The sequence below is a fragment of the Schistocerca serialis genome, chromosome 3, assembly GCF_023864345.2.
Source record: "Schistocerca serialis cubense isolate TAMUIC-IGC-003099 chromosome 3, iqSchSeri2.2, whole genome shotgun sequence".
Classification (NCBI taxonomy): domain Eukaryota; kingdom Metazoa; phylum Arthropoda; class Insecta; order Orthoptera; family Acrididae; genus Schistocerca; species Schistocerca serialis.
In genome coordinates this window covers 994113033-994140825 of record NC_064640.1, presented here as the reverse complement: position 1 = coordinate 994140825, position 27793 = coordinate 994113033, and the positions used below count along the sequence as shown (strand labels likewise).

The following is a 27793-nucleotide window of genomic DNA, read 5'->3' as shown; positions in this document are numbered from 1 at the left end:
GCATGTCTCTTTTCTTTCTACTTCACTTTTATACCAACTTAGCCTTAAAGTTGCTCCGAAGAGTCTGCTGCACTCTGCTTTGCTCTTTGCTCAAAGGCTGGTTGAAGCTCTTCTGTTTCAAGTAACAAGTCTAATTGACTGCTAACCAGAATTTGAAATATGATTCCTGAAGTTTTCTTCTTTTGCTTATTACTTGTCACCTGTTCTTAGTTCCCATTGTCTCTTCCCCCTGCAACCAATCACATTCAGAATATGCCACTTCTCATTCTGGTGGAGGACACAAATCTTTCTTTCCTGTTCCATGATTCTCTTGTCTCTACTGCATAATCTACAACTGCATGGGAGAACCTCATCTGGTACTTTACTAGCTTCCACACTTCAATCACCCAAGTGAAACACCAGCCTACTGTCCTGATAAGTTTCTCCAGTACTAACCAACCTGTGGCAACATCCAAATTTATGACACACGACATTTGTACGATAAACTAAAAATCTCGACACACACTTAAACAGTAATAAAGTAAGAATTAACAAAAATCTTGGATTGCCCATCTAATTTGTTGGCTTCACCACACTGATCTTTGCTGAACTTAAGTATTAGCTATTAGAGGACATGAAATGAGTAAAAACTAAAAATCAGTATATTTTTAACAATAGTCTTAAAAGGCAGTATCAGGAAATAATGAAAAGCACTGTAATGTATCCAAAACAACACATGTTCTGCAACTGCTGTTACTGATATCATAGAACAGTCTATGTAAATACACAGATCTTGGGCTATTCCTGCTGCCGTCAAACATCCTGTCATTAGTACAAAATAATTCAATCCTATCTCCAAAATTGAGATCATTCCCTACCTGTGGGTGGAACTGCAGTCCCAACACCACTCAAATATGAGATCCTTTTACTCGCCTATGTATGTGGATTTCCCCCTGCATTCAGTTAAATCCCTTCACTCACCTATGTATGTGGATTTACCTATGCATTCAGTTAGTTACTGGAGCTGTCACTGAATTCCTGTCAATTTCTCCTACTGCTCATCTCGTTTCCTACTCTCTTCCATCACTCTGCTTCCCTTTCTATCATCTGTAACATAGACCATCATTGCCAGTCGGGCTCTGATCTTGGAAGTCAGTACATAGTTCTGATGACTGTTTCGCAGTTCAGAAGTGCTGAAGCTGATAATGTGCCCATACTTTCCATTAATGTAAAAACCATATAGTATATGTATATGTATAACTACCATTGACTGTAAATTATTCAATTTTTCGTATTTGGTTGCTGTATTTGTATTGTTTAATTATCAGAATAGCTAGCAAATGTAGGATTTGGTACAGTTGTCTTATGAAATGACTCTTTTTAGGTACGCAGGTAGACCTGATTTTAGAAAAGATAGTTCCTGATCGACAGACACAAGATTATTTGAAGGATGCAGCAGATAATATAAAATTTCAGCTACAAAAGACAGAAGATGCTTTACAAGAAAGTCATGCTGAAGTGCGCCAGCTGTATGGTGAGTTGCAGTTCTTATCATCTCTACTCAGTTTGTCCCCAGTTATATTTATTATTAGGAAATGTAGTTTTACTGCTCCTTGTATTCATTTGGAAGTATTTTGATAAGAGGCACACGCGAATCAAACTGATCAGATTGACAGTTAACTTTTCCTTCTTCTATAAGCAGTGCATCATTTCTTTTTTTTGTCACCACACATTGTGTGTCATAGAAGTAGATTCAGGATTGATGTCTGTCTTTAATAATTATGTTGTTTGCATTATATTAAACCCTTATACAAGGAAACCTTGCTGACAGTGAAAAATTTCAATTTTTCTCTCACTGAAGCCTCTTTGAATTGTCAAGGAATTTGTTTTTCTTGAAAATTAGTGGGCTGATGTGGCTGGAGTTTGTAAACTAATCAGTAAGCAGTATTGACCCTCCTGATAGAAGCAGAATCTTAGTTGATCCCAAAGTTGGCAGATCGCATTTTGCAAAAATGAAAATAGTACTGTAAGACAGTTGTAATTCACACTGTCCAAAATCAATAATTCACTTTCTGTCTGGTTACTGATTTATGTGCAAATAAGATAAATCATAAAGTTATCCATAAAATTAAACCTAAAGACATAATTGCAAACCATATGGTTGTATTGTATGAATGATTACGGGGTAGGCTAAATTGCAGTGCATTTCTTAAGGTATCACAAAGGCATACAGTGAAACCCCGCTTTTACCCTTTCCAGGGGATTTCAAAAAGTAAAAGAAAAAAAAGTGTAAAATACGGGTAAATGTAAAATGTGAGAAATAATGTTTTAAACTGTAAAATTTACGTATAGGATGCCACCTTGCATTTTTGCACTTTCTGTATGTGCATCAAAATTCTCATGCCAGAGACTTGTTTATTATCTAATAATGGTTTATCATCTAAGAAAAACCGCTGATGATGATTGGGAAGCAGATCTTGTTTGACTCAATTTCATACATCGTTATCAATGTTTTTGGAATGCCTGCAGCTGTCATTCATTATTGAAATAACGAAACACTACATCAGTTACATATTTTATCATGCTTAGCACAGTGCATTTCAAAAACATTTTCTCAATATCTAATGCAAATATTTATGTAAGTATTTTATGTGCTGTTTGCACATGTGTTGTTCTGCATCTCTTGAACTGTAGTCGTCTTTTGAGGTTATTCGGTAATGTGATTCCTCAGTTATGTATAAAACTACACACATGCGAACTATACCTCATATTGTTTTTTGTGTAACATCACAAAAAAATACATACATAAATATTGCACTTACCACCGAGAATAAATCCGTGAAACCTGTTTTGCTCAGCATGAGAATATACATAATTTGTACTGTGTTTAAACCAAAACCATTTGAGCAACACAAACTGAATGACGGTGTCAACTAGCGCAACAAGTGGCCAAAAGACGAAAAACGGTAAATATGGTTCCACGGAGTTGTGACGACGATTACAAAAATCACAAAACTGTACATGCGCTGTAGAGACAGTTCGGAAATCGTTGTGATTGGTCATGATACAAATATTCTTACGAATTTAGTTACTCATATCAGCGACCATGCAGAGTAGAGTTTGTCAGTGACTGGAGGTACAGCACGAATTGTTCCAACTTTTACACGTTTACTGCTTTAAATCCACTAAGTAGAGCACCCTGGTGTCAGAAACTTAAACCACATAATGTTTGTAAACACTTCTTCATGGCCAACATCATGCCAGCATCATTTTACATCAGTTTTTTTTCCGCGAACATTTTTTCATAGAGGGTAAATCGCAGTAAAACTATAAATATGTTGATGCAAAATCAGGTGTGAATTAACCTTGTGGACATAGAAAAATTTGATGGGAGCGATAACAAATGTTGTAAACGGCGGGAAAATGTTAATTCCAGGAATGTAAAAATCACAGGAAAACTATAAATATGTTGATGCAAAATCAGGTGTGAATTAACCTTGTGGACATAGAAAAATTTGATGGGAGCGATAACAAATGTTGTAAAGGGTGGGAAAAATCATCATGAAGCTTCCAAAGAGAATATGGTCATGTGGCTGTATTGTACTGGTGAACAGTGTTGAAGGAAAAAAACAGAACTATTTGTACTCAGTCATTACACCTGTGTATCCTTTCCCGGGAGACATTGTCAGACATGTAGTGGTGTCTTAAAGCTACAGAAACTGAACAGGAAAAAAGCAGAGAAACCAAATATTATTTGTAATATGATGTGCTGATAGGTACAGGAAAAGTCGTACATACCTGAAAGTTCCTACTTGCAAAGTGGCTCTAAGAAAACAGAGGACTGTTGTTGGATTCTGTAGATGTTGGAGAAGTGTTCAACAATGTTTGATGGATTAAAGTTTAATAAATTTGTAGTCATGTAAACAAGGAAGATTGAGAGACAAAGGAATTAGACATTGGCTGTGAGCTGGTATTGATTTAAAACATTGATGAATGTTGAAAATTTGTGCTGTATCAGGATTCAAACCCAGGCCTCCTCTTACTTTGGATAGTCGTGTTTTTTGATCTGCAGAAGGCATATATCACCTGACACCATCACATCCTAATCTAAACTGCATGACTAGGATTTCCAGTGTTGCTTACCAATTTTTACACAGATTACCAATTTTTATGCAGAACTTCATACCCCTCTCGCTGTTCCAAGTCTGGGTAGGTTCAACCCATTGACAATGGTATTGAGACAGCCACAGGACCAGCACTCCACCCATCACTGTATGTAGATGACCTTCCACTGTACTACAGCTCTACATTGTTGTTCACCACAGAGTGCCAACTTCAGGGCACCACACAGAAAGTACAAAACTGGACCCTGAATCATGCGTATCGATTTTCTCCCATGGAAACGTTATATTTGTGCTTTAATCAGCTGAGGAGTTCACAACCAGACCCAGAACTGTATCTAAGTAACCAGTTTCTTGAAGTCGTTGAAAATTTCCAGTTTTTAAGCCTTTTATTTGACAGTAAGTTAAAATGCTTACCACACATACACCAGCCAAAGGCAGATTGCATGAGGATACTTAATACTCTTGAGATTTCTCAGCAACACCTCCTGTGGATCACCCCACACAACCCTTCTGCTGCTCTATGAAGCTTTGATGTGATCTGCCTGGACTATGAATATGTTACTTACAGATCAGCAGCACCATCAGTACTGAGCTCATTAGACCCTGTCCATCACAGTGATGTGCTGTTGCCAAGAGGAGTCTTTCATACGAATCGCATATTTGTCGTGTTGGAAGCTGGTATCCCACCACTGAGCAACTCTAAGCAAACTATGCAGTCACAATCTTTCAGATGCCTGCCTCAGTATACTTTGTTACCCAACTGTTTCACAACAAACAATTCACACTGTTTAGTAATTGCCCAAAAATAGATAGGCCACCGAGGGGATGACTGGAGACTCTCTGCAGGGACCTCTAGTTCACCGCTCTTGTCTGCGCACATAAAGTTCTCTCTCAGTATACTTTGTTCTGTACAGATATTGTCAGGGAATGGATTCCCCTTCATAAGTCATTGGAAGCAATAGCAGTGCAGGTGCAAACCACCTCACCATTTGCAGCATGTGCCTACCTCCAGGCAGGCCATTTACTTATGTTGAATTGTCCACATTGATCCAACAACTTCCACCCCCCCCTCCCCCCTTTTCCTTTCTCCTGCTTGTGGATTTCAACATGCACTACCCTCTCTGGGGGAGTATTACTTCGTTTAGTACTGGCCCTGTAATTTACCAGCCTCTCACATACTACGTGCTGTCCCTCCTCAATAGTGGGTTTCCCACCCACTTCTGTGCCACCCATGACACCTTTTCAGCTGTTGATCTAACAATTCCTTTCCCTAATCTTGTGGCTTAGCCACCACCACTACCACCGCCAGACTGACCGACTACCACATTAGACAATATCTCTCTCTCTCTCTCTCTCTCTCTCTCTCTCTCTCTCTCTCTCTCTCTATTAGCCAGTGCTGTAGTCTCTCTCTCTCTCTCTCTCTCTCTCTCTCTCTCTCTCTATATATATATATATATATATATATATATATATATATATATATATATATATATATATATAAGCCAGTGCTGTAGTCTCTCTCTCTCTCTCTCTCTCTCTCTCCCTCCATTAGCCAGTGCTGTAGTGGACCAAAGACATTGCAGTAGCTATTCAGGATCATTGATACATGTACTGATTTAAATTACATCCTTCGCAGACCCACCTTATGACTTTTAAGTGCCTTCATGCTAAGGCTCGCTATTTCCTATCCGGCTGCCTTTCTGCTGCAGAAGTGACAAGTTGAAGACAACCCCTGTGTCACTCCCCACCTATAATGAACCATTCAGTGACTGGGAAGTACTTCAGGCTCTTGTGTCATCCTCAGACACAGCCCCAGGCTCCAATTCAGTTCACAAATGAACCAACACCTATATATTCCCCAAAGGCTACATCTCCTCAGGGTCTTCAATCATCTCTGGCTTCAAGGTGCCTTCCCCTCGTAATGGTGAGATAGTATAGTTATTCCAGTCCTTAAGCCAGGCAAGATCCCCACATCTCTCATCAGTTGCCAGCTGATGAGCCTGATCAACATTCTCTGTCGGCTGCTTAAAATAATGGTTGCTGCAGATTATGCTGGGGTCATAAATCTCGGGTCCTTTTGTCACCCATCAGTGTGGTTTCCGGAAGGGACGATCCACAACCGAACATAAACGTAGGTTGGAAACAGCAGTACAACACACTTTTTCTAAATGCCAACACCTTGTCAGTCTTTTTTGGCTTGTCACCTCTTGATGTCATCACATTTTACTTACCCTCCATGACTAGGGCATTTGAGGCTCCCTACCGGTTTTTATTCACCAGTTTTTATCCCCCAAGTTGTTCTGGGCTATAGTCAGCACTTCACTCAATTCCCCATTTTTCCAAAAGAACTGCGTCCCACAGGACTGTGTGTTGAGTGTCACTCTCTTCATCACCATCAATGGGCTAGTGACCTTTATTAGGCGGCTGATCAGCCCTGAATTGCGTGTCGATACTTCTGCATTTGGTAATACAGTCCCATTTCTTGGTCTTTCTTTTTGGTAAAGAGCTAACATGACTTCCCCATATTCATCAACTGAAGACTAGCAGCATGTGGATGCTTAACACTGTCTCATTGCCCACACATCTTGAGTTGTGGATCATGCTACTCTTTTCTGTATTTGCCAGGCCTTGGTTTTGTCCCAGCTGGACCATGGGTGCCAGATTTATGGCTCTGTGGCTCCATCAGCCTTGAAACTGTTAGACCTAGTCCACTATTGTGGGATGTGGCTGACCACTGATGTCTATTGGACTAGTCTCATAGACAGTCTCTTTGCTGAAGGGGGGATATTCCCTCTTCAGATTAGATGGAACCAGCTATTGGTCTCGTATGCAAACACCATTAGACAATTCAGTTATCATCCCCTGTCTCTCATTCTCTTTACATATAAGGGATGCTGTTCCCCCAGTTCCTGCCCTTTGGTGGGATTACCAGTTGGAATGTGCTTCACTTCCCTCTGCCAAGATGTTCATCTCCCATCTCTATACTGTGCTCCCCATGCTTTCTCACACTCCCTCCATCAGGCCACAGATTAGGATCATTCCCTTCAAGGTTCCTAAAGTCTCGGCTGCCCCCCGTGATCTTTGGGCATCTGTTATGTCTAGTTCTTCAAGATTTCCTGGATTCTACCATCTTTTATATCAGTGGCTCTAAAACTGTGGATCAAACAGGATATGCTTTTACATCTCTTACCATTACAGACTGCCATTCGCTTTAGGGAACATGTAATTTATATATTACGGATCTGACAATTGTTAGCAGATCCCTCCATTTTATTAAACACGTGTTCCTTGGCCGTGTTTTAATACATACTGACTCAGTGAGCAGTCTCCAGGCTATTGACCAACACTATTCTTGCCACCCATTGGTCTCCGCTATTCAGGACCGTCTCGCTGACCTTCCTCATGCTGCCTGCTCAGCTGTTTTCCTCTGGATGCCAAGTCATGCGGGTATCCCGGGGAATGAACTGGCCATCCGTTTGGCTAGAGTAGCATTTACTTGTTCCTCAGTTGCTTTGCCAATCCCTGGTGAGGGTTTGCGGGTGCACGAGATCTGTGCTCACTTGGAAATTGAACTATATTTGGTGGGCTACTGCCCCATCAAATAAACTCTGCCCAATCAGTGAGACCACTGCAGCATGATACTCTTCTTTCTGCTTCTGCTGGAAGGAAAACACAAGTCTCACATTGTCTCCACATCATTCATACCACCTTAATGCATAGTTTTCATTTGTTTAATGAGCAACCCCCACATTTTGGCTGTGGAGACTTGAAGACAGACCCAACCAGAGACTTACAGACAGTAGCTCGTAACTTGATGGAATGCACCCTCCTTTTGGTGCCCCATACTAACTAGGGGCTTCCAGATTCATTACCTATAATAAGTGAATATTTCAGGGATGGTTGTATGGTTTCTTCGTTTCCTCTGTGAAAGTGGTTTTTTATTCTCGGTTACAAGGTTTCAGTCTACCTCCGGAGTTTTAGATTCACAAGTATTTAGCAGAATTCTTGATGTAATGTATAGGACCTTTTTGAATTGCAACCATAACATTTAGTGTCTTTTACTTCGACAGTCTTTGATCAGTCAGTAGCCTCCTTCAGTATGGTAGTTACAAATTATACAGTAGTAGTAGTCAGAATGGTAACTAAATATTAATGTGTCTTTTTGCAATTATTGCTTAAAATTGGTGTGCAAATGTCACATCCTGTTGATTTTGTTGCTAACACTGAGATAGTTTTGGAGTTCCTTATTGAAAATACATCCTGTCATTGCTTTCAGGGTGTTTAGTGTATGTTTCACTCATTTTTAAAGTTGGTAAATATTTACTCTACTTTAACTAAACAATTGCATTTAATAATTTTTGAGACCATTTCTCATGGAGAAGTCTACATAGTTGACTTATTTTTGTTAATCTCCAGTTAGTATTCTTGTGTTGACAGATGTTTGATTAATGGTATTGGTAGTCTACAAAACCAAATGCACCTCTAGTGACTATCTTGTAGCATTATATCTTATAAATTGAGCCAACACCTTGTCTAGTTTTCATCAATTTCCACAAATTTCTTACTTTCCATTACATGAAATACTGTCAGTAAACCAGGTTCGATTCCTGGCCAGGTTGGGGATTTTCTCTGCCCGAGGACTGGGTGCTTGTGTTGTCTTCTTCATCATCATCATCATCATCATCATTTGTGAGAGTGACTAGATTGGATTGTGAAAAGAAAATGGACTGTGTAAAAATTGGGACTTAATACAGGTGCTGATGACCGCGCAGTTAAGCGCCCCACAAACGAAACATCATCAAACTGTCAGTAAAATCTATTTCATCTTACGTTTAACTTCTAATTTTTCTCTGACCATCTCCATTAATGATTTCTTCACTAATACAAGTCAACCAGTGTGATAAGTTTCCTGTGGAAACATAATTACAGATCTAAAATACGTGTAAAGTAATAATTTATAGAACAAGTATGCCATTCCAATTACATACAGTATAATGTACCTTACTGTGAGAGGCTGGAGATTATTGAGAAAATAATCAAAATTTCAGGGATTGTGAGGTACAGTTAACACGTTAAAGGGAGAGGGGGGGGGGGGGGGGGATCCACAATTCGTCAAAAATAAAAGTGTATAAGGTGATGACTGTCCCCATGTTAATACATGGTAACAAGAACAGGATTGTTAACAGAACAGATGACAGAAAATCAGAAGCTTCTGAAATGAGATTTTTAAATCTGTGACATATTGTACACTCCTGAATGAAAAACAGAAGTATATGGAAGGAATCCAAAATTTTCAATATCTATACGTATTATAAATTAAGTCCCCTTCTACATTTTTTCCTACTGGTATGTGACGGCTACTCACAGAAAGTACTGTAGTGATTTTGATATGTTTTTATTAATAGATATACTGATTAATGAGGAAGGTTTGTGCTTATAATTTATTACCAGATCACCAGACTAGTCATCTGGCCATAGATACTTAATGCTACCAGTGTGAATCCACGGCAAGTCACTAGTAGATGAATACAAGACAGCAAACTAAACCAGAGAAATACATTTAACAAATTGACAGTTACAGAACCCCCAAAGATTTTGTTGGAGGATAAGCCAATAGGAAGACCTGTCGGTAGAAGGAATATGCCCATGGGCCTAAACCTTGAAAAAAACATGGGAGGAAGAGGAGAACAGACTTAACCTTAACAGTGACATGGAATAATTTGCTGTGTGCATAAAGTTATCGAAGTTAAAATAACACACAATATTTATAACAGTTTTACTGAACTCCTGTAGTTGCATTTACATCAATTGTTTTTTCTTCATTAGTTAAACTGGAAGATGCACGTTCTCAAGAAGACTCGCTGTTAGATAACGTTCACCAACTGGAAGAAAATTTAGCAGCTCTAAGGAAACAAGTTGACAAAACTCCTCATGATAACTCTCAGGTATGCTCTTTCGGTGCTACTGTTTGAAATTGTCTTTAGTTTTTAAGTGGTTTTTATTTTGTTTAACTGTTACTTCTGTTACTATACTAGACATTCTCTCCCCCCCCCCCCCCCCCCTCCCCAAATCCTTAGAGAAGAGTACTGGAAAGTGTTAAAATATAAAATAAGTGAGATGCTGGCAATGAATTGTAAAGCAAAAATCAGATATATTTCGCAGTAGAAATACATTAACATACAATTTTTTTAAAATGTGTTGTCATATTCTTAGAGGAGATGGTACTGCTCAAAACTAGAAAAAAGTTCCTTAAACATTTGTCTGGAAACAAATAATTGTTGAGATATTGGCCATTCTGGCCTACGATAGACATCTGTCTGTTGACATTGCAATATGGTTACCACTCAGTCTTACACATTCCTCTGTCCTCCTCCTCCCTCATCAAAGAATCACGATCTCATGCAAAAACACTTGGCTTCTATGATTGCATCACATGCGTGAGCCACGTGTTCCTGCACAGTGTGAAAGTGTGAATATTGTCAGTGGGAGTGGAAAACCCTAATGCCTTTATATATCCCCATAGCCAAGATAGACACGAAGCAAACACCTACCACAGTAGTAAAAGTTAATGTGCCAACTAGCTCTGCAGATGATGAAGAGATTGAAGAAATGTATGATGCAATGAAAGAAATTATTCAAATAATTGAGGGAGACGAAAATTTAGTAGTCATGGGGGCCTGAATGTGATTGCAGGACAAGGAAGGGAAGGAGAAGTAGTAGGTGAATATGGACTGAGGATAAGGAATGAAAGGGGAAGCCAGCTGTTCAAATTTTGCTCAAAGCATAACTTAATCATAGCTAACATTTGGTTTAAGAATCATGAAAGAATGTTGTATACATGGAAGATGCCTGGAAACATTGGAAAGTTTCAGATAGATTATATAAGGATAAGACAGAGATTTAGGAACCAGGTTTTAAATTGTAAGACATTTCCAGGGGCTGATGTGGATTCTGACCACAGTTCATTGGTTATGAACTGTAGATTGAAACTGAAGAAACTGCAAAAATGTGGGAATTGAAGGAGATGGGGCCTGGATAAATTGAAAGACCCAGAGGTTACAGACAGTTTCAGTGAGAATATTAGGGAAAGATTGACAAGAACAGGGCAAAGAAATACAGTAGAACAAGAATGGGTAGAAACTTCCTGGCACATTAAAACTGTGTGCCGGACCGAAACTCGAACTCGGGACCTTTGCCTTTCACGGGCAAGTGCTCTACCGACTGAGCTACCCAAGCATGACTCATGCCGCCTCCTCACAGCTTTAATTCCGCCCGTACCTTGTCTCCTACCTTCCAAACTTTACGGAAGCTCTCCTGCGAACCTTGCAGAACTAGTACTCCTGCGGAGACATGGCTTAGCCACAGCCTGGGGGTTGTTTCTAGAATGAAATTTTGACTCTACAGCGGAGTGTGCGCTGATATGAAACTTCCTGGCAGATTAAAACTGTGTGCCGGACCGAGACTCGAACTCGGGACCTTTGCCTTTCGCGGGCAAGTGCTCTACCAATTTCATTCTAGAAACAACCCACAGGCTGTGGCTAAGCCATGTCTCCGGAATATCCTTTCTTTCGGGAGTGCTAGTTCTGCAAGGTTCGCAGGAGAGCTTCTGTGAAGTTTGGAAGGTAGGAGACGAGGTACTGGCGGAATTAAAGCTGTGAGGACGGGGCGTGAGTCTAGCTTGGGTAGCTCAGTTGGTAGAGCACTTGCCCGCAAAAGGCAAAGGTCCCGAGTTCGAGTCTTGGTCCGGCACACAGTTTTAATCTGCCAGGAAGTTTCATATCAACGCACACTCTGCTGTAGAGGGAAAATTTCATTCTAGAAGAATGGGTAGTTTTGAGAGATGGAATAGTGTAGGCAGCAGAGGATCAAGTAGGTAAAAAGAAGAGGGCTAGTAGAAATCGATGCCAATCTCAGGGAAGATGAGTTTGGATTCTGTAGAAATGTTGGAACATGCGAGGCAGTACTGATCCTACAACTTCTCAGACAATAGGTTAAGGAAAGGCTAACCTACGTTTCTAGCATTTGTAGACTTAGAGAAAGCTTTTGACAGGGTTTTCTGGAATACTCTCTTTCAGCTTCTGAAGGTGGCTGGGATAAAATACAGAGAGTGAGAGGCTATTTACAATTTGTACAGAAACCGGATGGCAGTTATGAGAGTCAAGGGGCATGGAAGGGAAGCAGTGGTTGAGAAGGGAGTGATACAGAGTTGTAGCCTATCCCTGATGTTATTCAATCTGTATACTGAGCAAGCAGTAAAGGAAACAAAAGAAAAATTTGGAGTTGGAAGAAATAAAAACTTGAAGTTTGCCGATGACGTAATTCTGTCAGAGACAGCAAAGGGCCTGGAAGAGCAACTGAGTGGAATAGACAGTGTCTTGAAAGGAGGATATAAGATGAACATCAACAAAAGTGAAATGAGGATAATAGACTGTAGTTGAATTAAATCAGGTGATGCTGAGGGTATTAGATTAGGAAACGAGAGACTTAAAGTAGTAAATGAGTTTTGTTCTTCAGGGAGCAAAATAACTGATGATGTTCAGAGTAGAGAGGATATAAAATGTAGAGTGGCTATGGCAAGGAAAGTATTTCTGATGAAGAGAAATTTGTTAACATAGAGTATAGAGTTAAATGTCAGGAAATCTTTTCTGAAAGTATTTGTATGGAGTGTAGCCATGTATGGAAGTGAAACATCGATGATAAACAGTTTAGACAAGAAGAGAGTAGAAGCTTTTGAAATGTGGTGCTACAGAAGAATACGCAAGATTAGATGGGTAGATCACGTAACAAATGAGGTGGTACTGAATAAAAATGGAGAGAAGAGGAACTTGTGGCACAAATTGACAAGAAGGGATTGGTTGGTAGGACATGTTCTGATGCACCAAGGGATCACCAATTTAGTACTGGAGGGAAGCATGGAGGGTAAAAATTGTAGAGGGAGACCAAGAGATGAATACACTATGCAGATTCATAAGGATGTAAGTTGCAGTAATTATTCAGAGACGAGGAGGCTTGCAAAGGATAGAGTAGCATGGAGAGTTGCCTCAAACCAGTCTCTGGACTGAAGATCACAACAACAGCCATAAGTGTAAGGCATTAAGTAAAGTTGTAAGCAGAGAATATGATAATGAGCCATCTCTAACAAGCCATTGCTCATTAAACATATGTGTTGGGTACGAACTTGAAATTTAGCACATTTTGGTCAAAATCAGTTTAATTTTATTTCTTTCATTTTTTAGATGATTAGACAAATAAATTTAAAAGCTCTACATGACTGAAGACAAAATTAATCGTGCTTCACTTGGAGGTGAAGTAATATAATAAAAAAGGATATGAAATAATTTTTATTATCTATAATAAGAACTTTTTGAGTGGAACTTTCACTTTTGCAAAACTCCATTTTTTTTCCAAAATAGTCTTTGCTCTTCATCATCTTTTGGCTCTAATTTCAATAAATGATTCTTTCTGTTGAGAGGCAGAAGCATTTTCTCACCAGTAAATACAGCGCTTCTCCAGTTTGAGGAGTTTCTCAACATATCTTCCTTTTCCCATCAAGTTCCATCGTTGCACAATCTACAGAACAGTTGATTTTGAATCTGTCAGTGTAAATCCTGATTAGCGTGTTGGAGAGCTGTAGGCATTGTTTGAATAGAAGTGGAAATTGGAGGAGAGCAGAATTATCTTCTCTGTCTGTGCTTTACAAGAAGACCCTTAGCGTGTTTGAAATAAGTTGACCGGTTTTGTTTTCTGGTTGCTCCAGTGTGGACACTCTACAACATAGCATTTGGCCATGAACATAAACAATTGCCTTGACCACTCGATGAGTATGATCCTGCAGGAGAACATGCCATGCCTCCGTCTCACAAGGGCAACCAGCCTACACCTGTATTGTGTGTTTCTGTGAAAACAAAACTGACTCATGGTCATATAGGGGTGGTCAATCCCTTCAGGTATTGTCAGTTATACTTGAACCTTGTGATGGATCAGGATTAGTCTTCTTTAGTTTCGAAATAAAAATAAATAAATAAATAAAGAACTTAGTACACAAGGCATGTGGTAACAGCTACCATGAAATTACTTACTGAGGTTGACAGCATTGTAAATGTGAGAGTTCTGGCCGGACCTCTACCTGTATCTTACTTAACCATAGTTCAAGATAGCCACGACCTAGAACTGCCACATTCGTGTGTCCACATAACACTAACTCTAGCTAGCAGACAAACATACATGTTTCTTTGTTCTAAGATATATGGTCCCATGGCTGAGTTCTGCATTGCCATACATGGCAAGTACCTTATAGAGACCTTTCAACTGCCCATAGTTGACGTGGCACCAGAGTTTTAAGCCCACTGATGTGTTATTTCATTCATGCACTGATGCATTCTTTATTTTGCAGATATCTTCTGATTGTGCATTCTCATTCCAAATTGGAATTGGCCATATATAGTGCAATAGTAGGAACTGAAAATTAGTTGCTTTTTGGTATTTATATGCTATATCAAACTATCCTTAATAAAATAGTTCATGTGGGTACAGTTCAATACAAAATAACATTTATTAGATAAATCTGCATTTTCATACTGTGAGGCAGAATTTGCATTTATATTCACATGCATTGCATATGTGAATTTTTCAGGTCTGTGTGCTTCAGCTACATCAGTTATGTTTATGCAAGGGTAACTTTCTCCAACAGTATGGGCAATTCACAGTGTACTGATATACAGCACCTGTTACCTTGTGTGGTAAAACGCATGACCTTAATAATCTGTTACCCACAATTCCTACCTGCACATTGACACTGAAGTAAACCTGATGCTATGCCTGACAGTTGTGCCACAGTCGTAGGAAAAACTACAGTGACATATACAGCCAATAACAGATGAGCAATTAATATCAACAGGAAAGCATGGTACACCACTGAATACTGATTATTCTCACCACAAGTAAAATGATCCATACTTAAAGTATTTGTTTGCAGACTTTGCAGACTTGTGTAGGAAGACTTTTCTAGTTTTGACCTGTATTGTTGCCTGTAAGAATATGGAAGACTTGCTTTTTAATATTCTGGGTATTTTTTGCAACACCACTGATTATTTAATCTCTCAGATACGGTGTTCAGGAAATGTCACAAAATGATAAAAAATTGTGTAAAGTTTGATACAGTGTTTCCAGTTTACATGGATGTTTGTCTCTCTTGTGCATAAGATTTTTCTCTCTCTCTCTCTCTCTCTCTCTCTCTCTCTCTCTCTCTCTCTCTCTCTCTCTCTCTCTCTCACACACACACACACACACACACACACACACACACACACACACACACACACACACACAGAGAGAGAGAGAGAGAGAGAGAGAGAGAGAGAGAGAGAGAGAGAGAGAGAGAATAGTAATGAGATATATATTACTGTAACCTCTTAATGTGCCTTTTGTTTTTAAACAATCTTTATGAAATACTCAAATTTTAGGTTTTAGTGGCAAATTTTACTGGAAATAATACCAAACCTTTATTGTGATTACTACTAGAAAAGCAAGTCTTACCTCAGCTTCAGGATTCATACATTGACTCTGCAAAACTATTCCTGTGTAATTGTTTGATTTCAACTTTCTCAACATTTTCAATTATAATAAAAATTAATAGATTGTCCATTGTTTAGCAGTGCTTGTTGTTGTGACCATTCATTACCACTTATGAGCATAATTATATTAGTTACTGTACTACAATAATTATTTGTGTCTCCAGACAATTGCCCAGGTGAATGCTAATCAGAACAACAAATTAAAAGCCGAAGTAATTAAACTTGAAGGTAAGTTGACAATAGCTTGTTTAAGTGTTCCTAATTAGGCAGTAGCATGAAGTATTAGACTTATGAAATTGTTCTGAGTGCTTTATAGGTAGCCAATATGTTACATACAATATGTGGTGGTGGTAGTTTTGTGTTGCCCAGTTTTTGTTACAACAGTTTTCTACACTGCAAAATGCCCAGAAGAAAATCTTACTTGCTCTACAGTAGCATAAATGTGGTATGCAGTTTCTAGTAGACTTTTTCTGCATCCTTTACTTAGAGTGCATATTAATCTTTGCTATGGAAATGTGGAAGAATGACTAATGGTAAAGTGGAAATGGTGCAAGTAAAAAAAAGGCTAGTTGTGCAGAAGCTGTTGCTTCAGATGGAAGGTAATTTGATTATAACTAATTCAAAATAACAGGTTTACAGATTGCGGCTTAGAAGTATTTAAATTCTATAACGCAAAGTCCCACCACTACAGTGGGTTGACGTAAATGAAGCAGTAAAGGTATAATTCATTATAGACACAAATATTATGGCCTATTAGGTCTGTAGCTACACATGGAATTTATCAGTACATAATTAGGTTCTATATGTCTCTACAAGTCATAGTTATTTCTATTTGAGAATTTCCTTTATTATAGATTGCATACAGTTAGGAACACAGTTAAAATTGGGACTTTTGAATGACAAAATTGGTTTGTAGTCAAATAAATATACTATACTTCATAGAACAAAAAAGTTATTTGATTTACTGGTGTAATAAGATTCTTATTAGAGAAATTATTGTTTGCCAAAGCAAGTTGAATGCAAACATTGAAATGTTGGTGATGTTTTGTAAGTTAGTTTTTAATATATTGAGAAATTTAAAAAAAAGTGGTAAGCTACAAAAAGATTGATTATTAGGTAATAAAAATTTGCAAACATAAGAACAAAATTGTAATAAATCTGATTAATGCATAGGACCTTCTGTCTGGGTTGGTAACTTAGGTATAGTATAGTGCAGAATTACGTATGGCAAAGAGTAAATAGATGCTAAAGGAAAATAAAGAAAAGAGAGAGAACAAAAGCGAAAAAGAATGTTGGCAAAATAAAATAAAAACAAAAATATAGACTCTAGTAATATAGATGGAGGAGGTTGGAAAATTAAATGGATGAAGTATCTGTGAATGTCGTTTCAATAAAATGAGAAGGAAGAAGTAAATCATTGTGCAACTTCTGTATGAAAATTACAGTGACCCTGGTAGGCTGAGGTACAATGTTTATAATGCCAGAGATAAGAGTGCATAAATTGCCAAGAGACACTGTTATGGAATGGAGATTCAAAAAATGCAGGCTGCATAAAAAAATGGCTTCCACATTTCAAAAGGCAACAAAAATTAAATGAAACCATAACAAGCAGATATGGTGCATTCTTTATCAAGAAGTATTAAAGAAATCATCATTGAAGTAGCAGCTGTTACTGATGACACAGTTTTAAGTCACTGATAGAACTTGTCCGTGGTTTTGCAGTTAGTTGACAAAGTAGTGGTGACTTTTTGTTAGGTTGCTGCTATAATGGTTTGGTGGTAACATGGCAACATGAATGAATGGATATCAGCTTTAAAATTCTCAAACAACAAGCTGAATCTCTTATGGTCTATGTATCATTTGAAAATAGCCAAGCCAGTAAACACTAGGTCTTGCTGTAGTTGGCTTCTACCAATATTTGATTTATGGCCTTGGACACTAACAAGAGTCTTAGTTACATTTTGTGTTCACGGATGGTAAAAGCAGACATTTTACCCTGTTGGTTTGAGAAGTAACATATCTCCATTCTTAACTTTGATGTGGCACACACTATGAGCTGTGGCTTGTTTTAAATGGTATGATGATTTTATTCAATCTGAAAATAACTAAATTTGTTAATGTGGAACAGGTTTTGGGTGATATGGGCAGTGTTCTGCTTGAAGATTAGTGGCCATCTGCTTGTCAATAGTACATGAGTGTTATTACTTCTGAAAAAAGTATATATTTTTAATTGATTAGTTTTGTTAGACTTTGTTAGCGCTATTGTATCACAAACTGCACGACTCTGTCTGACAGACAAAGTGAATGAAAGCTGTTTGTCAGGAAAGGCTGGAAACAATGGTGAATGTCAGTATGTACAATTTGTTTCTTCAGTTGCAGAATGCTATTTAGAGAGCAGCATACATCTGTACCCATCATGACAATCTCAAGAACAATTCATGTGAAAATTGATTCCACATCGTCAGTCTTGGATTGTGCTAAGGCTATAAATATAAAAAAACTGATAAAGACTTTGAAAAATTGAAAGCTGAGACAGATCTATATTCATCACAAGTGATACGAACAAGCAGTTGTTAAAAGTAACAGTCAGGCCTAAGTTCTCAAAAGCTATTGACACACATATCCTCATATTGCTTCTTGTTGATAAAGAAAAGCAGGTACTGTGAGGTGGTGTTTGGGGATTTTGCGAATCTTCAAAGTGCGTCCTTATTACAGCAGTCTCAAGCAGGCACGTATTCAGACATACATCACTCATAAGAAAAACTTTACAGTAGGTTAAGTAATGTGTCCATATTACTGTTGCATAAGTTTTCAGCTGTATGTGCATAACTAAGCAAATAAGGATGCAATGGTTATGTAATGAATTTTGATAAAGATATTGGAAAGTAGCCCCTCAACAACCTGTCATTATTATGGTATTGATGCCTTCAAGCAGTTGCCAAGTGATGTAGTGAAGTTGTAAGACACTGAACTCGTATTTGAAAGGGTGACAGTTCAAATTCCTGTCAATTCTTATTCAGATTTATGTTGTCTGTGATTTCCCTAAATTTATTAAGGTGAATCCCAGGATGATTTCCTTCAAAGATCTCAGCCAATTTCCTTGCCCAATCACAGCTTGTGCTCCACTTCTAATGACCTCGACATCGACGTTAAACCTTAATCTATCTTTTATTCTTAAAGCTGTTGTCTCAACATGGAGCTAATATTGTGGGGATTGTATACAAACAAAGAAAAACACCACTTAAAGATTTAGTTGCTACAGAATTGTGGAATGGTGGGACAATATGCTATATAGGTATAAAGGTGATATGTTCACAGTGAAATGGAAGGACGATAGGGGTACATTCATTGCTCGCCAACGTACATAGCATCATCTGGAATGCATACAAAACCAAATCACAGATATGCTGAAGCCACTTCAAATATCAAATTATTGTGTATGCCTTCAGTGCACTGTCATTCAGAGTGTAACTGTCAAACTGTTGAAACTGTGTATTTGCTGCTGATGGAAGTAGTGTATGCATTTTCAGTGCAAATTAAATACGGCTGAAATCATTGAAGATGATGTGTAAGTACTTTCATCTTTACAACGTTTAATTAACCCACTTTCTGCTGCACATGCTAGCTAAATTTACATCTGCATACACACTCTGGAAGCCACCATATGGTGCAAGAGGTCGTTATTAGAAATGTACTTTTGCAGTGCTAGAATCGTTCAGCAATTCCCATTTGAGTTCATAAAGTGTCTCCTTAGTACTTCTATGTTGATCGAGCCTGAAAGCAACAAGTTCAGTAGCATACCTCTGAATTGCTTCAATGTCTTCTTTTAATCTAACCAGATGTGGTTCCAAGGCACTCAAGCAGTACTCATTACTGGTTCCCTTTAGTGTTCTATACGTGATCTCTTTTATAGGTGAGCTACACTTTCTTAAAATTACCCCAAATAAACTATTCACATTTTCTAGTACCAACTTAACATGTTAATTCCATTTCACACTGCTTTGCAACTTTATGCCTAAATGTTTGCCACTACTGTTTTAAGCAGCACACCAGCTAAATTACATTTACATATTACAGGATTGTTTCCACTATTCATCTGCATTAACTTAGATTTTTCTACATTTACAGCAAGCTGCCATTCATCACACCTAATACAAATTTTGTCTAAGTCATCTTGTATCCTCACACTATCTGTCAGATCATTTATGCATTACAGGTACAAGAATGGTCCTACCACACTTCCCTGGGATATTTCTGATACTGTTGACTAAGGTGAACACTGGCCACCAAGGAAAAAATACTGGGTTCTATTACTTAAGAAGTCTGCAAGCACATACAAGTGAACCTGTTTCTGTAAGCTTGGAGCAGTCTGCAATGGGGCACTGTGTCAAACACTTTCTGGATATCTAGGGACATGGAATCTGCCTGTTGCCCTTCATCCATGGTTTGCGAGATATCATGTGAGGAAAGAGCAATCTGAACCTCGCTTGAGCGATGCTTTATAAATCTGTGCTGATTTGTGTACAGAAGCTTTTCTGTGTTGAGGAAATTTGTTATATTGAAACTGGGAATATGCTCAAGAACTATGAGGTAAACCAACATTAAAGATATTAGTCTGTAGCTTTGTGGGTTTGTTCTTTTACCATTCTTAAGTACAGGAGTTATTTGCACTTTTTCCCCAGCCATTTGGGACTTTGCAGTGAGAAAGAGGTTTGTGAGAAATGCAGGTATGGGACCAATGCTGAAGAGTACACTCTTGAGAACCGAATTGGGATTCCATCGGGTCGGGATTTGGTGGCTTGCTTGTTTCAACCCTTTCAGTTGCTTGTCAGCACTAGGGATTTTTTTTTTCCCCGTATGGGAGTCTGCACAATGCTCAGACAACAGTTTGTCTATATGATCCTTCTGTGTGAATGTATTAAGAAGGCTAGGAGAATTTTTTATGCTGGAAGGAACAGATAAGCAAGTGTTAGTGTCCTGCTTAGACAATAACTTGCCATAATATAGGTCCAATATGATGCACCTGCCAATGTTCAAGGAGGACAGATTAAGTACAGTTTGTGGTAGAGTATTTATTACTGTGGAAAGTAGTCCACCTTGTAGTAAAATTGAAGTAGAGTGAGTGAGTGAGTGAGTGAGAGGTTATACTTGACAACTGAACTAAATTAATAATTGTTTCTTTTTACTGACCCACAACCCAACCCCCTTGGCTCAGACGATACATCTGCTGAACAGTTGAAAGAGAACTTGTCTCATTTCAAATAGATACCATACTCTAACAATTACAGTTGGTGGTGACTTGAATCTATCCTGGATATGATGCCAAAAATACATGTCAAAGTTGGTGGTAGGCATTAAACGTCATTTGAAATCATACTGAATACTTTCTCAGAAAACTAATTTGAATAGTGAGTTCAGAAGCCCACTTAAAGTGTAAATGCTTCCAAAAATATACTAGACATCTTAGCAACAAATAATCCTGAACAGATAGGGAGCATCACCACGGATACAGGGATTAATGACCACAAGGTTATTGTAACAAGAATGAATACCTTAACACACAAGTACACCAAAAATAAATGCAAACTATATATATTTCAAAAAACAAAAAAAAATTTGGTTGATGCCTTCCTAAGAAAATATCCACTCCTTCCAGTCTATCTAACCATAGACCAGATGTGGTTCAAATTCAAAGAAATAGTATTGATGGCAGATAAAAAGACAGAGAGATAATAGTCATATATAAAGTACACTAGCGGCAACACACACTCGATGCCTCCACTGCCCGATAGCAATGGTAATCTTACCAATGACAACATCACTAAAGCAGAGTTACTTTACTAAACAAGATTTTCAAAAATTTCTTCATCAAAGAAGGCAAAGCAGATACTTCAGAATTCAAATCAAGAACCACTACCAACATGAATAACTTAGATGTATATACCGTTTATGTAGCACACCAAAACGCAATCAGTACCTTCACTGTGCAATAGCAATGGTAATGTTACCAGTGATGGCAGCACTGAGGCAAAGCTATTAATACAGTTTTTTTTTCAGAATTTCTTCACAAAAGAATACAAATTTGATTCAAGAACTGCTGCCAACATGACTAATTTTGTGAAGTTTACAGGGTGTCTCACCTAACTCTGCCACCTCAAATATCTCTGGAAGAACAATAGATATTCAAAAATGGGTTTCACCAGCATGAACGTATGGCAGGGGCTTAGGAAACCAAATACTGCACGAAATTTTAAAATGTAAACAAATTCTGTTTTCAACACAAACTTGTATATTTTTAAATCGACACCCTCTATTATTTCGTATGCAATCAATAGTATGAAAAATAGCAAAAATAATGGCATTGGTTGCATTGCAGTATGTCAGTTACACCCCAAGAAATTGCGAAGCAAAGTTGAAGCTCAAAACAAAAGATGCGCACAGCTAGCACGCATCCTGAGACTCAAGTGTGCACCTCACACTGCCGGTAATCATGATGTGATTGACGTATTATGTCAGTGGAATGTTAATGTATGGTGTGGTAGTGTATGACAACACATCATTGGCCCAAATTTCACTGATGGCACTCCTAAAGGGAGTAGTTTAGCCCCTTCTTGGTCTGTACCTTACATGAACCAGTCCACCTCTTATAATGTGTCAAATAATGCAATATCAGAATGATGGATGTCCTGCGCAGAATGTTTGTTGCAAAATGACAACTAGAAGTACAATTAGTGGTAACACACTTGGTTTCATGTTTCTAAACCTCATAAGTTCTGAAATATGTGGTTTGTAAAGGATAGCAACGGCATCACAGTTTCTGATGTAATGTATCTTGTGCAGTAGTGTGCTCAAAGCAGGGGTTGCCTGCACTGGCCCCTCTACTCTGCCATAAACATACCAATATCACCACAGCACCTTCTACCTACAGTGTACAAGTGTCTCCTAATCTGATCTGCTGAGCTGCACTCATACTATAACGTGATTCACTTATGTTGCCACATTAAAATATGTTTTCTTGTGGCTTGTTACATTTTCTGTCATCTAATCGATATACGGGCCTTCAGTAATGAAGAAAAACTAGATATTATTTTAATTTACGGTGAATGTCACAGAAATGCAACTGCAGCTGTAACACTGTATGCTGAACGCTACCCAGATCATGGTGTGCATCACATCGAACCATTGGCAACATCTGCAAGACACTCACGGAAACAGGAAGCTGTGCTCTCACAAAACATCGATGTACAACGCCAGTGACTGGCAATGGAAATGAAATTGCTGTTCTGGCTGCTGTAGTACACAGTCCTCAGGTGGGTGTACAAAAAATTCAACGAGGTGTAGGAATAAGCCACTGTAGTGTGTGCAGAATCTTGCATCAGTGTCGGTTTCATCCATTCCATATCTCACTGCACCAAGAACTGTATGGGAATGAGTTTGAATCCCGCATTGCATTCTGTTTTTTTGCACTTCAGCAGTTGCAAGGTAATCCAGTGTTCCTAAGCTTCATTTACAATTCATGGTAATATGAATCTGCAGAACATGCACTACTAGTCTGTGCAAAATCCCCACTGGATTCACCAAGTTTGCTCATCAACGACAGTGGAGTGTCAATGTTTGGTGCGGTATCATTGCTAACTGTATTGTAGGTTCCTATTTTTACTGTGGAACATTGAATGGACAGCGAAATGCATCATTTCTTCAACACACACTAGCACTCCTCATGGAGGACCTAGGATTGGAAACTCGTCTATCAGTGGGGTTCCAACATGATGGATGTCGTGCACACAATGCAAAAGTTGCCAGAGATGTTCTGGATGTGACATTTCCAAATAGGTGGATGGGGCGGGGAGGTACTGTGCAGTCGCCAGCATAGTCCCCCGACTTGACACCATTAGACTTCTTTCTCTGGGGCGCAGTGAGAGAGTGTGTATCAAGAAGCCCCAATGACAGTAGAGGATACGCAACGTCGTATTACTGCGGCATGTGTGGCAATATCTGTAGAAACTCTACTATCTGTGCAACTCTCTCTCGTTACCCATCTGCAAACGTGTTTTGATACAAACAGAGGGCACTTCAAACATATGTTGACATGACGCAGTTTCATTGGTCAAGATGCGGGTGTATTTTCTATGCTGGATGTAATGGACAATAATACTGTTTCTGTGGGTGACAGGGCACTAGTAATTGTGTTTAGCAAAGTGAATTCAAGTGTGTTATCTCTAATTGTAGCTTTAGTTGTCATTTCGCTTGAATAAACATACATTGACAATTTGAAAAATGTAACTTTGTGTTGGACATGTTACTTGTTTAATTTTGTGGATTGTGCATACCTTCGCATTGTGCACTTCAATTATTTCAAGCGTCAACTTTGCTTTGCAATTTCTCGGGGTGTAATTGACATACTGCGACGCAACCAACGCCATTATTTTTGTGAATTTTCATGCTATTGATTGCATACGAAATAATAGGGGATGTCCATTTAAAAAATGCACAAGTTTGTGTTGAAAATAGTATTTGTTTACATTTTAAAATTTCACGTAGTATTTGGTTTCCTAAGCCCCTGCCGTACGTTCATGCTGGTGAAAATCATTTTTGAGTATCTATTGTTGTTCCAGAGATATTTGAGGGGGGCAGAGTCAGGTGAGACACCCTGTATATCCTCTGTGTTGCAGAGCAGCTTAAATCATGCAATAAAGGCAAGTCTTTCCAGTCCACATTGTATACCAATTAAGTTTATTTCCAAGTATGCCAAAACAGTAGCTCCATACCTAATAATCATATACAACTGCTTGCCAGTTGAAAGATCCTTACCTAAAGACTTGAAAGTTGAACAGGTCACACCAATACTCACAGAAGGAAATAGAAGTAATTTGCTGAATTGTGGACCCATATCACCATCATCGATTTGCAGTAGGGTTGTGGAATATATACTTTGTTAGAATATTATGAATTACCTTGAAGAAAAAGATCTAATGACAAATTGCTAACATTGATTCAGAAAAGGGGATGTCAAAGTAATTCCAAATTTTTAGATTAACAGGAGGATTTTGACACAGTTCCTCACAAGGGACTTCTAATAAAATTGTGTGTGCCTACAGATTGTCATCTCATTTATGCGACTTAATTTGTGATTTCCTGTCAGAAAAGCCACAGTTTGTAGTAATTGATGGAAAGTCATTGAGTAAAACAGAAATAATATCTGGCATTCCCCAAGGGCTGAGTTATAGGCCCTCTGCTGTTACTGATCTACACTGAAGAGCCAAATAAACTGGTATGCCTACCTAATATCATGAAGGAGCCCCACGAACATGCAGAAGAGCCGCAACACTCCCTGCCATGGACTCAAATGATTTCTGAAGTAGTGCCGGAGGGAATTGGCACCACGAGTCCTGCAGAGCTCTCCATGAATCCGTAAAAGTACGAAGGGGTAGATATTCCCTCTGAACAGCATGTTGCGAGGCATTCCAGATATGCTCAATAATGTTCATGTCTGAGGAGTTACGTGGCCAGTGAAAGTGTTTAATCTCAGAAGTGTGTTCCTGGGGTCACTGTGTAGCAATTCTGGACATGTGGGGTGTTGCCTTGTCCTGCTGGAGTTGCTAAAGTCTGTCGGAATGCACAGTGGACATGAATGGATGTAGGTGATCCAACAGGTTGCTTTATCACTCCAACTGCACATGCCCCACATCATTACAGAGCTTCCACCAGCTGACGTGGAGGGTCCATGGATTCATGAGGTTGTCTCCATACCTGTACACGTCCATCTGCTTGATACAATTTGAAATGAGACTCGTCTGACCAGGCAACATGTTTCCAGTAATTGACAGTCCAATGTCAGTGTTGATGGGCCCAGACGAGGTGTAAAGTTTTGTGCCGTGTAGTCATCAAGAGTACATGAGTGAGTCTTCAGCTCCGAAAGCCCATTACAATGATGTTTTGTTGAATGTTTCACTTGCTGACACTTGTTGATCGCCCAGCATTGAAATCTGCAGCAGTTCACAGAAGGGTTGCACTTGTGTCACATTGAATGATCCTATTCTGTCATCGTTGGTCCTGTTCTTGCAGGATCATTTGCAATGTCAGAGATTGGATGTTTTACCGGATTCTCGAAGTTCATGTTACACTCGTGAAATGTATGTACGGGAAAATCCCCACTTCATCGCTACCTTGGAGATGCTGTGTCCTGTCACTTGGGTTCTGACCATAATTCCACCTTCAAACTCACTTAAATCTCGATAACATACCATTGTGACAGCAGCAATCAGTCTAACAACTGCACCAGACACTTGATGTCTTATCTAGGCACTGCTGACCTCAATGCTGTATTCTGCCTGTTTACATACCTCTGTATTTGAATATGCATGCCTATTCCGGTTTCTTTGTTCCTTCAGTGTGTGTAAACAATTTAGGAGACAATTTGAGCTGCCCTATTAGATTGTTTGCAGATGATGCTGTCATTTATTGTCTTGTAAAAGTCATCAAATGATAAAAACCAACTGCAAGGTTTTAAACACAATATCTGTATGGTGTGAAAAGCGGCAGTTGACCCTGAATAATGAAATGAATGAGCATTAATTTTTCCGATGTGCTGTTCAAGAGCAGAATAGTAGAGAAATAGTTTAAAGGTGGCTCACTGAAGCCTATGCCAGGCACTTAACTGTGAATTGTAGAGTAATCATATAGATGTGGAGATAAACATAGAGTATTTATGGAAAAATGTAAATTGATTGTAAATAATACTCTACAGAAGTATGTGGCAAGTAAATGGGCTAAGGATGGATTTAATAACAAAATTCAGAACATTCAGAGATTGTTGCACAAAACAGGAATACAGTATTAGTGGTGTGTGACATAGTCGCATCAATTAAATATTTAAATGTAACATTGCAAAGTAATATGAAATTGAACATTCACTTAGGTTGGTAGAAGGAAAGGTGAATGGGTGACTTCAGTGTATTGGGTGAATTCTGGGAGGTTGTAACTCATCACTGGTGTGTCCCAGTTTTGAGTACTGCTCAAGTGTTTGAGATTCCTGCCAGGTTGCATTAAAGGAAGACATCAAAGCAGTTTGGAGGCATTCTGCTAGACTCATTACTGTTAGATTTAATCAACAGGTGAGTATCACAGAGGTGCTCCATGAACTCAAATGGGGAACCCCTGGAGGTAAGATGGTGTTCTTTATGTGAAACACAAATAAGAAATTTATTAGACATCCAGCAGATAGGCTAACTGCAGAACGATTTTATTGCCGCCAGCCTCAATTTCGCATAAGGACCACAAAGATAAGAAAAACTAAGGCTCATTCAGAGGCATATACACAATTGTTTCTGCCTCAGTTCATTTCCCAGTAAAACAGAGACGGGAACTTACAATATGAGAAATCAGGACTTCATTCAATCCACCTACAGGCATTGAAATAAATCAATAGTGAAGGCTGAAAATTTGTGCCAGACCAGGACTGGAACCTGAATGCCCTGCTTCTCTAGAATGGTTGCCTTAACTGCCTCAGCCATTCAGACATACATCCTGTCCGATCCAGATTCTCGAGCTATCATGTGTAAGTAGCGTCCCCATCCGTTGCCCCCGCTGCCCGTAGCAGTCGCAAAGTCCCGCAAGCATTTGGAAGATACAGTGCATTTTGCACTAACAGTACCTAGAGCCATCCTTGTTCATATATATGTGGTGTCTATTCTGTCTGACAGAACAGATGGCTCAAGGTACTTCCAGTGCAGATGCACCATATCTTCCAAACCACTACGGAGCTTAGCAGTTGCTATGAACAGTGGGGCTAATGGGTGGAGGTGCTACTTGGACGTGACAAGTTGAGAATCTGGATCAGTGTACCTGGATTGCTGAAGCAGTAAAGGCAAATGCTCTAGAGGAGCAGAGAGTGTGGGTTTGAGTTCCAGTCCAGCAAAAATTTTCAACCTTCACTTTTCAATACCCTTATGTAGTTGAAGTTCTGATTTCTCATAATATAATTTCTTTATGGCAACTGTGCCACCAGTGGTGTCTGTTCTGTTGTACATGTCTGACAGAATAGACACTACTTATCAGTAGGAAACGAATGACTAGCAGTGGTATGAGGTACCCTCTGCCATGCACTATAGGGCACCT

At 38.9% G+C, this 27793-nt stretch overlaps 1 protein-coding gene across 5 annotated transcripts in view; it reads left to right on the top strand.

Moving 5' to 3' along the window:
- The window catches only part of LOC126471445 (sarcolemmal membrane-associated protein), a 354795-nt gene that overhangs the window by 226494 nt on the left and 100508 nt on the right, over positions 1-27793 (top strand). For all 5 annotated transcript variants that reach the window (XR_007586307.1, XM_050099624.1, XM_050099625.1 and 2 more), the window contains 3 exons: positions 1364-1513; positions 9930-10048; positions 15841-15904. Coding sequence is in view for 4 of the 5 variants with exons in the window: in XM_050099624.1 (XP_049955581.1) it covers positions 1364-1513; positions 9930-10048; positions 15841-15904 (333 nt within the window). In the remaining variant the exon portion in view is untranslated. The remainder of the gene's footprint in view (positions 1-1363; positions 1514-9929; positions 10049-15840; positions 15905-27793) is intronic.